Source organism: Micromesistius poutassou, assembly GCF_964030765.1.
Source record: "Micromesistius poutassou genome assembly, contig: SCAFFOLD_2386, whole genome shotgun sequence".
Lineage (NCBI taxonomy): Eukaryota > Metazoa > Chordata > Actinopteri > Gadiformes > Gadidae > Micromesistius > Micromesistius poutassou.
Window position 1 is genome coordinate 20587 of NW_028177453.1, and position 13711 is coordinate 34297.

The window sequence follows — 13711 nt, forward strand, 5'->3', positions numbered from 1 at the left end:
CATCCCCACCAGGAGATCAAGATGTACTTAGAGCAGATCGCTGAACCGCCGATCTTTGTTATCTTATCAGAGTTCGAAACCCAGCTCTGATACGAGGACCGATAGACCGCTCTAAACAACGGGAGACATCGGATGTGTGACGGACGTAAAGCCATAGTTTCAGGGCAATTCGGTGTTTTTTTTTACTACCCAAATAGGCCTACCGAAGAAGCGAGGAAGTGACTCCCACAGGTGTCTCTCCCGACTGGAGTAGTCGGCGTCCCGCAGGGCGCAAGTGTCGTCATGTGAACGCAGCTCTAAACATTGCACATTAAAGGAATGAGCCTTTAACGTCCAAAAGGTTTGACTGAACCGGATACTTTTGTCCTAGCTGTATAACTATAGGAGGACACACGTCGGGTTGTCTCGTCACATCCAGGTAAGCAAACACGGGGTGACGTACAGAAACACATGGGTGTGTAAACTGGAGATGTAAGGTAGGACCGAGGAGGGATGACAGTGCGGACAGGACACCGTCCGTAAGGTGAGGGCAGGCCTGCTGTTATCATCGGGGTGTTGGGGAAGCTGAATATGTCTGTGCCGACACAGTAGCCTGTCCCTGTTTGTCTTTACTGAGCACCATGGTTGAAAGGTTCCCATTAGAGGAGGGAGTGAAGCCACCAGACCTCATCATGGTCATAACTTTAATGTAGTGAGAGTTCCGGGGTTTCCTTTGTGAATAAGGGTTCGCCATGCAGATGAGTGAACGCACAACTTTTTTGTATCCCTTAATAATGCCCGGTAGTTGGTGGTCATATTTGAACCCCTTTTAATGAAAGCGTGACTAGTCGTGGTTTCCTCCGAAGTGGCCAACAGGTTTAGGTCGAGATGGAACCGTCCTCGGGCATATCCAGTGACGTCACGGAGGAGACGACCTCCTTCGGGGATGTCAGGTCGAGTTCGGAGGAAGAGGTACATTAACACTCACTGAAACCAAACTCGGATCCCTTCGACCTAAATCAAGATACATAGATTATCATCGAGGCTCGCTATCAGGCACCCTGGTTGTTGACAGCCTTTGTGAGCCCACATTTCTGCAATAGTTTCATCACAGCCAAGGGAATGCATCGCTTAATGTGGTCCACCCCTTACTGTGTGACACAAACACACCCAGACAGAGTGACACTGTAACATACCGTATCTACTGTATCATACCGTATCTACTTTAACATACTGTATGTACTATATCATGGTAAATGGACTGCATTTATATATAGCGTTATAAGTTCTTTACGATATTGCCAGACATTCACCCATTCATGCACACATTCACTCATCGACGGCGGAGTCAACCATGCTCTATCATACCGTAAGGCAACAGCCAGCTTAGGTTAGGTGCCCAGGGACACCTCAACACTCGGAGGAGCCGGGGACTAGCAACCTTGCGGTAACTAGCCGACCCGTTCTACCTCCTGAGCTACTGCTGCCTGGTGGCATACTGTGTGTACTGTATCATACCGTATCTACTGTATCAAACTATCTACTGTATCATAGTGTATGTACTGTATGATACCTTAAATACGGTATCATACAGTATGTACTGTATCATATCGTATGTACTGTATCATACCGTGTGTACTGTATCATATCATATGAAGTTTAGTTTAGTTTATTTATTTAGCACACATTAACATTAAATGGTGCAAGGAGGGAACGAAGCCCAATGGGCTTGTACAGAGCTCCACCCCTTTCAATAATCACACTTAATCGTTTAAGGCTGACAAATAAACCAAAAGAGGAGATAAGGTACAAAAATAATCAATGTCAATAAGGAAAAAGAAAAATCAGGAGACAACATACAAAAGTCATCCAAAATGGATGGAAGAAGATGTGGTAGATCTATGGATTTGAAAGATACAGTAGAAATGTTAGATAGAATAGGCTACTGATGAGAAGAATTGAAGCAGGCAGGAAGTAACTAGATGATTCATGAGAGGAGAAGATGTTTTTAAGCTGTTTTTTAAAGACAGAGTGGGAAGCTATGGCTCTTAATGGGGGAGGTAATCCATTCCATAGTATGGGGCCTCTGTATGGCATATTAAATTGGTGATGAGATGAGCGAGTGAAGGGTTACAAATAAATTATTATTGTGGCTGTGTCTAGTGCGATGAGAATGTATGTCTAATGACCGGGTAAAGAAAGATTGAAGGGAGGCCGGAAGATCTTGGGTACTATAAATGAACTTGTGAATGAACAAACAAATCAGGTAAGTATTCAGTTTGTGAATAGGTAGAATAGAGAAATTAATAAAAAAAAGTGGTGCTGACGGAGCATATCTGTTTGAATGTGAAATTAATCTTAGGAACCTTTTTTGAATAAGACATAATTTCTTGAGATGGTTTGGATATGAAGCTGCCCAGACCATGTTACAGTAGTTTAAATATGGAAACAAAAAGCTGTAGTAAAGAGTTAAATGAGCAGAGGGATGAATTAGAGGACAGACTTTTCTTAATATACCCATCATCTTTGTGGACCTTTTGCAGACAAGGTCTATATGGTTTGTCCATTTAAGTCTTTCATCTACTAGTACTCCCAAGAATTTTGTTGCTTTTACTTGCATGATTTCTGCTCCACTGATGAATATTTTAGCTAACTCTTTGGGGTATGACTTATTTGTCCTGCAAAAGTTCACAAAGTTACATTTCTTCACATTTAACGTTAACTTATTAAGTTGAAACCATTTAGAAATAACAGATAATTTGTCATTTACACTGTCAATCAGATACTTAAAGTCATTATGAGTTGCTATAAGATTAGTGTCATCAGCAAATAATACAGGAAGAAGCTGTTCACAAGACATGGCTAGGTCATTTATATAGATCAGAAATAATAACAGGCCCAGAATAGATCCCTGTGGCACCCCATGAATAATTCTGGACTTGGTAGAATTGTAACCATTAACTGATACATATTGTTCTCTGTTTTTTAAGTAATTTGAGAACCAGCTCAGGGCAATATCCTTAATCCCATATCTATTTAATTTGTCAATCAAAACACTGTGATTGACAGTGTCAAATGCTTTGCTTAAGTCCAGGAAGATCCCGATGGCAAACTTCCTATTATCCATGGCAGATGAGATAATATTTGTAAGCTGGAGTAACGCATGTTCTGTCGAGTGTTTCTTACGAAATCCATACTGGTGCTCATATAGAATGTTGTTCTCATTTAAGTGCTTGGATAGTCTTGTGTAAACTAATTTCTCTAATAACTTAGAAATGCAAGGCAGGATGGATGTAGGTCGATAATTTCCAAAGTCGTCCGCCACACCTGTCTTAAAGATGGGAACGACTTTGGCGATTTTTAAATCATGGGGAATAGTGAAAGAGTGAGAATATGGGTTATGGGCTGAACTAAATAATCAGCAGTTTCTTTAATCAAAGAGCTCTTAATACCTTAATTCCATCATGCCCCGGCGCAGAATTCTTTAGTCCCATGATGGTATCAATAACTTCCTGTGCCGTGTGTACTGTCCTCCCCGTTGTGCAGGACTCTGATTACCAGGGCCAGTGCCTGGCGGCCCCCCAGGCCCCCCCCCCCACCTACAAGCAGAGGAGTGAGGAGTTCAGGAGGCTGTTCAAGGAGCCTGCCGAGACAGAGAGACTCATCGTGGGTGAGGAACACACTCCCTTCCTGCTGGGAGCTCAGGGTGTTGCAATGGTTGCCATGGTGATAATGGCGGAGTAGTAGTAGTATATCGGGTACATACACACACACACACACACACACACACACACAGCTCCAATGGCAATTGTTACTAAGCAAAAAAAAAACATCCAGACAACCTTTTAGAGCTCACCTGTCGATTGCCCTCTCACCCCTTCAACCTCTCACCCCTTCACTCTCTCACCCCTTCACCCTCCCACCCCTCTATCCCCAGACTACACCTGTGCCCTGCAGTGGGACATCCTGCTCATGGGCCGCCTCTATCTCACGGAGCACCGCCTCTGTTTCCATAGCAACGTGTTCAGGGGAACAAAGGTGAGACTAGAAGAGGGAGGTTCCAGTCTTCTCTCTCTCTGTCTCTCTCTCTCTCTCTCTCTCACTCCCTCTCTCTGTCTTTATTTCTTCTTTATGTCTCCATCTCCACACTGGTTATCACTGTCCCATGGGTCCAGGCTTCACCAGCATGGGCTAATTGTACTGTTAATAATGTGGGAAGGCCTAATGGTGCCTTTCCTTGAGCAGTGAGGTCCGGGTGGATGAAGACACCCGGACCTTGTTTTGTTCTTCTACACTTTGGGTATGCATGAGAGACCACATGTTTGACCTGACACATGACTAACTATACTAAATACTGACAATCATCCACCACACCCTCCAAAACAGGCCCTTACTGGGTCTCTACACAAGCAGGTTACCCCTGAAGGGCTGAACCTTACCTGGGGCTTGAATAGTAAATACATATGTATCCATCCCCCTGATGTCTGACCTTTGACCCTTTGGCCTCATGTGGGTGTAGATTATGTTGCTGCTTAAAGACTTCAAATCCATGACCAGAGTGAACACAGCTCGCTTCATCCCCAACGCCATCCAGGTCTGCACCGCAGCCGACAAGGTGAGCCTTAAAGGTCCCATGGCATGAAAATGTCACTTTATGAGGTTTTATAACAATAATATGAGTAAAACTAGCCTGCCTATGGTCCCCCAGTGGCTAGAAATTGCATTAGGTGTAAAACAAGCACTAGGGTTAGGGGCCGATTACTAGGGGATGGGCCGATTTGGAATTTGGCCCCATATGTCGTCATAAGGGGCCAGGTTAACCTCCCCTTTCTCTGCTTTGCCCGCCCAGAGAATTTTGCCCGCCAATGAGACAATGAGCTACGACCGAGCGCCACATGTGTGTGTAAATACACACACTGTAATGCAAGTGTTGTATACTTCTTTGTTATTTGGATAATTGTTCTGCTGTTGGTATTATGGCACATAACACGCAACACAATAACGCAAGCTTGCGTAAAGCTCCCATTTGGTGAAAAGACTAGACTGCGTCGGGTTCTCTCTGACGTCTCTGGTACTTCCACTACGAGACTCGTGGGGGTTATCTCAGCCATGGTTGAGAAGGAATTGGGGGAAAGGAACTTTGGCTTTGACTCCCTGAAGTCCAGATTGAACCCCGACATGGAGGAGAAAGGTATTGTTGTTGTTTTTTATGATAAATTTTTTTATTTATCTTTTCAATCAATGTTTACACATTGCAGGGGAAGCATTTTTGTAGCCCAAAATAAACAAATGAAAAGCAAATTGATTTGAGCAGCCTTGAATCCATAAGTATAACAGGGGCACAGTGAAATATTGCTTGCCCTGAAGCCTGCTCCCCCTCCCCTCCCATCCCATCCCTCATTCCCTCCAGCCCACCCCATCTGTCCCCACCATTTAACCCTTAACATGATAAGATCAACGTATTGAACAATTAAAATAAAATGAAGAAGAAGAAAAATAATAATAATAATAAAATAAATAAAAACACACACACACACACACACACACACACACACACACACACACACACACACACACATACCCGGGAATCTCATGTCCATTGTGTACATACCCATTGTGTACATATAATAAATGTCATTCAGACATAGAAGTATCAAATAAATGCTATGATCATATGATGATATGCACAGAAGTCGCATAGAGTATACATAAAATATATGCATAACTTTCGAATAGGTGCTAGTTTCCTCCATCATATGATGATATCCACAGAAGTCACATAGGATATATATAGGCTAATTTCCTCCATCATATGATGATATCCACATAAATAGCAAGTGCATAGTGTGAAATAACCAAATGATATACATAGTATACCATATACATGTGCCTTATGGAGTCTACATAATATTGCTGAAAGGTATTGTATTATTTAGATATAGAGCTACAGGACTCCCGCCGGAGCACCCGGAGTGTTCAGTGTTCCACTGTAAACACTAGCGCATGGTACCGTGGCCGCAAGCTGCTCAGGGCCACAGCCCCACCCTCCACCTTGACCCGCCTCTAAAAACAGCTCATTGTGGGACTGGCTCGTAGTGGCTGTAATTCTGCACCAAGGCTGAATTTCTTGAACGTCTTCAAATACTGTATTAGGGGCCCACTAACACCTATATATAAGCATTCATAAAGTAGCATGCCATGGGATCTTTAACTTAATTTAACTATCAACTATCATCTAACCCTCACTGGGTCACTTAACTATAATCAAACGCTAATCAAATGATAATCATCATTATCATTATTATCATTATTATAACTATCATCTAACTATAATCAAATTAATTTGTATATAATAATATAATCAAACACTTATCTAACTATAATACTATTTAATGTAAAAATAATTTCATCAAACTATATTGTAGCTATTATCTAAATCTAATCATCTTAATATAGTGTTGTGTATCTGTAATGTAAATATATCAAATGAAGTCTATAACAATCTAATCTATTTTATGTTATTGAATATAATATATTCACAGCCGGCACATGCGTTCCTTCATGGGCTGGAGACCAGCATGTGATTAACAACAGAACTATGGACAGTGCATCCCTAGTCCATCCCTCGCTGATCAGAGAAACAGTGAACCTATAAATAAAGTGTGATGACCTCTGACCCCACAGCTCATCTTCACCTCCTTCTCCGCCAGAGAGAAAAGCTTTCAGAGCATCTTCCGCATGTGGCAGAACACACTGCTCAAGCAGGTAAGGGACCCTCTGTCTGTCTGTCTGTCTCTCTCTGTTATCTGTCTGTTGTCTGTCTGTCTGTCTGTCTGTCTGTCTGTCTGTCTGTCTGTCTGTCTGTCTGTCTGACACACTCCAGCATATAGCAGGGTGTTTGTTTGTTCTGAGTCAGGGTGTTTACATGCTGTATTTAACTTGTGTATATGAATGACAGATCAAGGCCCTAGGTCTACTTCACACCAAGTGTGACATATCATCACTTATGATCTGCTTAAAGTACCATGTACTTAAACAGATCCAGATAAAATAGTAGAATATTGAAATGTACAAACATGTGTCCCTGAGGTCAGAGAGTCAGAAAGCCACCAGGGCTGTGACTCTGTCCCCTTTTATCTAATCGGTCCAGAGTACACATTATAAGCCTATTGCCCCAGTGTAAACCGAGTGTTTATCGCATTGCTTTGCGCGGACTTGGTAAGGACACACAATTAAATGTAGCGAACAAGATTACAAGCTCCCCAAGGTCTTCGTAAAATAAACAGTGCGAAAAAATACTCTGTAATACTCTGTAATACTGTTTATTTGTTTCTATGACGATTTCTAAATATGCCGATGTTTGCCTTTAATACGTCCCGTTTAGACTGTGAAGCCTTTGAAAACATCGCTGGCTGCAGCATAGTGTTCGTCTAGAAGCCCTCAGGGCGTCTCATCTCTGGGGTTCTATCGCACAAACAGGTTATAAATACACGCTCAGGAGAGCGTTGACCTCACTGGGCGGGGCGGTGATTTACATAGAGGAGGACCTACCTGCCACCAAAGAGTCAGCTCTGACTCACTGGGGGCTGCCGCTTATGATTGTTTTAAACCAAATGATTAAGCAAATGTTAGTGAGGATTAATGCGCACTGCGTAGGCCTTGTGTTGCGTATCGGACGCCTAAACGAGGGTTGATCCACTTGTGTGGCTCTGAATGGGCGGTGCGTAAGGGCTGCGTATTGAACGGTGCGCTGGAGGACTTCCTGGAGCGACAGGTTAACAGTCCACAACACCCACCAAGCCTGACCGAGACGTGAGTTTGAATGGTTGGCATTGTTAAGATATAACCGGTATCAGGTTGGCGAATCAAATGCATATTTAACTTTAACTTGTGCACAAAAAGCCAGAGATGCCGTTCCATATGGAGAACATTGTCCTAGCTAATGTGTGCGTTATAAAGTTGTTACATAGGGTGTGACGGAGGTAGAAAGGTCGTGAGGTGTGTTTACAGTTCGAAAACTTCACTAGTCAACAGAGAAACGAGTCTCGCATGTAGTCTGCGATGCGGCAGCTAGGCGACTTCCACCCCGATAAGATCTCTCTGTCAGTTATAAAGGCCGTTGTGCAGCCGGGATTCATCTGCACTATTGGCTTCGTGTTTCGTTTTTGGTGAACGAAATAGATTTTTTATTTCAGCATCTTACGTGCGCGGAGCTGTGGCAGATGGTAAAGCAGCACTATGGGAACGACCTGGGCATGAGTTATGAAGACATGGAGAATGCACCCTTTGCAGCAGATTCCAATTTACCCAACAGGTAAATACACGCGTCACTCCTTGTGCAGTCACAAACAGGGCCTACCTAAAATCAGTACATATGTTACAATATGGGAAGCAATCAATAAATATGATGTTTTTTTTCTTTCCATCTAATATATATATATATATATATATATATATATATATATATATATATATATATATATATATATATGTATACATTTACATTATTTGACTGTATATACGTGTATTTTGGATTTATGATTAGTTCAGAAGCCCGATTCATGTAAATTACTGTGTGTGTGTGTGTGTGTGTGTGTGTGTGTGTGTGTGTGTGTGTGTGTGTGTGTGTGTGTGTGTGTGTGTGTGTGTGTGTGTGTGTGTGTGTGTGTGTGTGTGCCCACAGCCTGACCATGAAGCCCAGTGTGGAGGAGTCTATAGAACATCTGGAGCGCATCCCCTCTGTCCGCATGGATCAGGGGCCCCTAGCGACGTCCACCCCCCAGGGAGAGGAGCCACCGGCGCTCCTAGCCACGCCCCCCACTAACCCAGGCAACACGGTACGAAACCTGTCTGTGGTGATCGACATGATCAAGACCAGGTTTCCTCTCTGGTTCAGGCCTGTGGAAGTCCTGTTAACACCGACTATTAAAACCGCCCGAGAGGCTAGTCTAGGGTTTACAGGCCGTGCCCATGTAGGACAGAATCATCTGCTCAACCTTAATACCAGAACATAGTTAATGGGTTTACAAAGAGGTGTCAATCCCCCATTCCAAAACTGTGTGTGTGTGTGTGTGTGTGTGTGTGTGTGTGTGTGTGTGTGTGTGTGTGTGTGTGTGTGTGTGTGTGTGTGTGTGTGTGTGTGTGTGTGTGTGTGTGTGTGTGTGTGTGTGTGTTTTTAGGATGATTCCCACAGTGCCGTGACCCAACAGCGTGGCCCCGCCCCCTTACCGGAGCAGGTCTCTAAGAGGTCCACACTGACCCTTGACCTCAACGCTAACATGGGCGGGGCCTCCGAGCAGAGTGCTTCTGAAAGCGTAGATGAAGGTGAGAAGGTTGATGTACTGTGACTTTAGTGTGTATTTATATGAGATAATCTCCATAATTGAGAGATGCACACCGATCGGGACCAAATCAATAGTATTGATTCAGTATTTACTCACTGCCTTGCTGGCTGGGGGAGGCAGCCTAAAGATGAGGATGTTGGTGCCGCTGTGTCTGTGGCAGAGTGTAGATGTCTGCTAGGATAAGCTCAGAATGACGGGCACCTTTCAAAACATTGAGAACAATGGTAAAAAAGTGCAACGACGAGCCCTTTACACCCAACGTGTTTATCGCTCTGCGACACAATGTTCTCTTATCACATACCTTAGTAGACATAATAATAACTAGCCCGTATACACCCTGTGGACACTTCCTCTACCGTGGAACCATGAACCACGTCTGGGCAGCCATCAGCCACAGCTGTTCACTCTGTCCCCCCCAGCGGAGGAGCAGGAGTACCCAGCCCAGGAGCAAGGCAGGGTCTACCTCAACAAGGTGTTTCACATTAGCGCCGAGAAGATGTTTGAGCTGCTCTTCACCGACTCCAGCTTCATCCAGCGCTTCATGGCCATCAGGAAGATCACCAGTGAGTGTGAGAGGAGACCCTCAGGTCAGCTGAGAGGAGACCGTCAGGTCGGCTGAGAGGAGCCATCCCTCCTAGCTGCAACACTGTAATAACCACTGATTTCACTGTACATCGCTGTTGATTAAGGCCAACAGCGTAATAAGTAATGATTTACTTTGCTAAATGACAAAGTAAATCTAATGCACGCAACTCATTGTACTGCTGAAGATGGCCATGTGTATTCTAACCTTGGGCTTGGAGAGGTTCATGATTGTTATGTTGTGATGACAGACGCCAGCTTGGACCCCTGGCAGAGGGAGGACTCTGGGAACATGAAGAGGACCATGAACTACACCATCTCCATCAGCAACCCGCTGATCGGGAAGTTCTCCAGAGCCACCGAGAAACAGGTGTGTGTGTGTGTGTGTGTGTGTGTGTGTGTGTGTGTGTGTGTGTGTGTGTGTGTGTGTGTGTGTGTGTGTGTGTGTGTGTGTGTGTGTGTGTGTGTGTGTGTGTGTGTGTGTGTGTGTAACCCTGCGGTCCCTGCCCAGACGCTGTTCAAAGAGCCGCGGGAGGGCCACTACATGGTGGACGCGGAGGTGTTCACACACGACGTCCCCTACCACGACTACTTCTACACCCAGAACCGCTATGCCATCACACGCAGCTCCAGACGCAAGTGTCGGCTCAGGTATCACACGCTGAACACACCACCTCTTACCGTCTGTTTCACTGGTCCTGTACGCTCTTGCCATCTGTTTCACTGGTCCTGTAAGCTCTTACCATCTGTTTCACTGGTCCTGTACATTCTTACCGTCTGTTTCACTGTTGGTTTCAGACGGTGAGTGGGAGGTAGTAACGTCTGGTGGTCTTCTGTGTTCAGGGTGCTGACAGACGTGAAGTACAAGAAGCAGCCATGGGGTCTGGTCAAGTCCTTCATCAACAAGAACTCCTGGAGCGGCATCGAGGACTACTTCAAGCAGCTGGGTGAGGAGAGGGTCTGGGTCACTTACTGTCTACTCCTTTATTTTAGACATTCTGCAGCGAATCATGTTAGACGTCTTGCTCAAGGGTGCCTACCGGTAGATAGGGGGCATTGGGGATCAAACCCTGTACCTTTCAGCTGGGATTCAAACACCAAAGCCACTAGACTCCCCGGCTTGAAGGGTTGTGGGCTGTTTTGTAGATGTTGATTGTTCATGGTTCAGTGGAGATGTAGAGGGGGCCAGGGATTGGGACCTTAATGGGTGGTTGATCAACAGGTAAAACACAGTATAGCTGCACAACACAATGGACCTCCACACATCATCTTCATGTCCTGATTGTCATTCCTGGACTCAATCAATGAGTTCTCTGGGATGGTACAGAATCTGAGCTGCTGGAGGAGGAGGCCGAGATGAACCAGGGCGCCAGGGATGCTGGAAAGATGAGTAACCTGAGGAGGAGGAGGAGGACTTTCAGCCGCAGCGGGCCGGAGCACCTGAAGCCCAGCGGGCCGTACGGAGCCGACTTGGAGCAACACCGCGAGGGGCCCATGGGTAAGGCCTTCCTCCTGTTCATCATGTCACCACCACGCTCGGACACGGGATTCAACGGCTCTATAGTCAGGGTTGCACATATCTTTTTTTAGTGAGTTATTCAGGTGAGTACTAGGAGATGGTGTTTGATACGCACCCCACACATAGCCCCACACGTAACATCTGATATTATGAAACTTACCCAGTTTTTCAATACACAACTTCTTATGCACAGCAGTGTTTTTTGCTCCACCTTTTTTTTTAATCAAACTGCAACAGCTTGACCATGGAGCGTTTGAATACCTCATAAAAGGAACGTTGCGATCAGCTGATTTTGCACAGTTCTCCAGTGTGTGTGTGCGGTGCACATGAACGCACATTTCGTGTGCTTATCATTCGTTTCAAGCCTTTTCGGAAAAAAATATTTTCTTCTACTCCGACTCCGATTGCCTTTTATTTGCAGGTGGCGAACGCCAAAGTAGCTGCTCAATGTATTTAATTTTTCCATTATTTCTTTTTTTTTACTATTTCCAGTTAGTTACGCAAATGCGTTGTAGTGACATAAGTGAATTAAATTGACCATTTAATACTGTGAAATAAGGTAATATTATTTAAAATGAACCCAAGCCTTTTCCTTGTGTTAACCATCATGGTTGGATGTCCACTGGCAATGTTTTCAACACAAGGCTGTGTGACCTGGTTCTCAGTGACTGATTGACCTTGGAAAATGGAAAATACAGTCGTGGAAATTAGTTACAAACATGTTTCTGATGAATACAGTTTCTGGTGCTATGTACAGTGCATGGGCACACCTTGCCCTCTGGGGCTTGAGAGTAGCCTGACGTTATGTTACCTTTACTCCAAAAGGTACTGTGGTAACGGCCTCTCTCTTTGAGGCAGGGTCGGGGGATATGGTGGAAATATAACACTTTTTGTGTTTGTATTGTGGCTTATTCACTGGACCCTTCCATACATTGTCTTAATTTTGTCTTTCTTAAAAAAACCTTGCCAATACTTATTTATGATATGAAAGAATACTATGAACACTTAAATACTATACTCTTGGTGTGATTGTGTATTGAAACCCAGTTGTGTGCTTGGTTCCAGGCTCGATCGACCTGAAGGCCCCGTACCGCTGGAACATCCACACCATCGTAGCAGGGATGAGTGTGATGTAAGTCAGACTCTCTCAGTTGAACCCTGTTTCCATGGATGCAGTGCTCTTAACATGCTCTCCGTCTCTGTCTCATGTGTGTGGTTGTGTGTGTCCTCCTCCACCAGCCTGCTGGTGCTGACGCTGCTGAACCTGGGTCTGCTGGTGAAGCTGTGGGCCATGGAGGACGTGGCCCAGCGCATGTACCTGAGCACCAAGCACCGCATACGGGAGCAAGCCGCCCACCTGCCCAGGTGTGTCCAGACCCTGATCACATGTGGCAGATGACTGCGTTCTCAGCCTGTTTTTGTTTTACCTCCTTCCTCTTTACTTTTAGTACCTCAAATGAAGCATTGGTATTCAGTTATGGTCTGGATGAAGCTGATGTTTGATGTGGGTTCTCTGGGCAGGGGCGACTACTATGGTCCTATAGGCCCAGGACCAGGACCCCGGTCCAACAAGGAGTCCCTGTTACTGAAGGCGGTTCTCCAGGACTCCATCAACCTCCTAGAGCAGGTTCATACCATGATATTATTCAGATTCACGGCTCTCCACTGCATGTGGGGAGGATTTAGGAGAATTTGGTTTTCATCAGTCTCGTCATGTCTGTGGAAAAACCAAATGTGTCTGTCGTGGTTTAGTTGTTCTCTCATGTCACTTCTGTCCCTTCTGTCCCCCCCCCCCAAACACACAGCTTCGAGGTTCCCTGGTCATGCTGCAGCACAACTTTGCGATGGCGAATCGGACAGCGGGACCACAATGATTTCCCAACACCTGCCGACAGTGAATAAAATGCCTCTTGGAGTGGGGGAGATTGACACCCTTAGACTAACATATCCTGGTGTTATGGGACGGCATCAGAGACCCCCATAGCGATGTGTTGCCACGGAATACCAGTGCCAGGGGCTCTGGGTGCCCCCTGAGCTCGCTCATGATGCACGTCTTTGAGTCGCTACTTCTGACTCCTTGCCGGCGCTGACTGCGTCGTTGACCGCTGCGGCCATGAGATGTTTTAGACTTCAGTAGCAGACTGTGATCTGATAGGAAGAAGGCTGGTTTGCATCCACATCAGTCTCTTACTGAATGTACTGGTGAGGGCCCAGTCAGAAGGACTGGTCTTCCTCTGAGGTCCTCCTCTATGGTTCCAGTCTCCATGCACCACAATGCAACAGTCTT

General features: G+C 45.2%; 1 protein-coding gene across 1 annotated transcript; it reads left to right on the forward strand.

Moving 5' to 3' along the window:
* Positions 1 to 867: 867 nt before the first annotated feature.
* Positions 868 to 13677, forward strand: LOC311376117 (protein Aster-C-like; the record flags this gene model as incomplete). The annotated part of the gene is made up of 17 exons (XM_084491000.1): positions 868 to 951; positions 3526 to 3649; positions 3917 to 4017; positions 4499 to 4594; positions 6664 to 6744; positions 8175 to 8293; positions 8663 to 8816; positions 9159 to 9303; positions 9743 to 9886; positions 10157 to 10275; positions 10417 to 10556; positions 10749 to 10852; positions 11233 to 11403; positions 12490 to 12556; positions 12664 to 12789; positions 12946 to 13051; positions 13230 to 13677. The coding sequence occupies 17 exons, from the start codon at positions 868 to 870 to the stop codon at positions 13296 to 13298; spliced, it is 1950 nt and encodes a 649-aa protein (XP_084347126.1). The 3' UTR covers positions 13299 to 13677.
* Between the last annotated feature and the right edge of the window lie 34 nt (positions 13678 to 13711).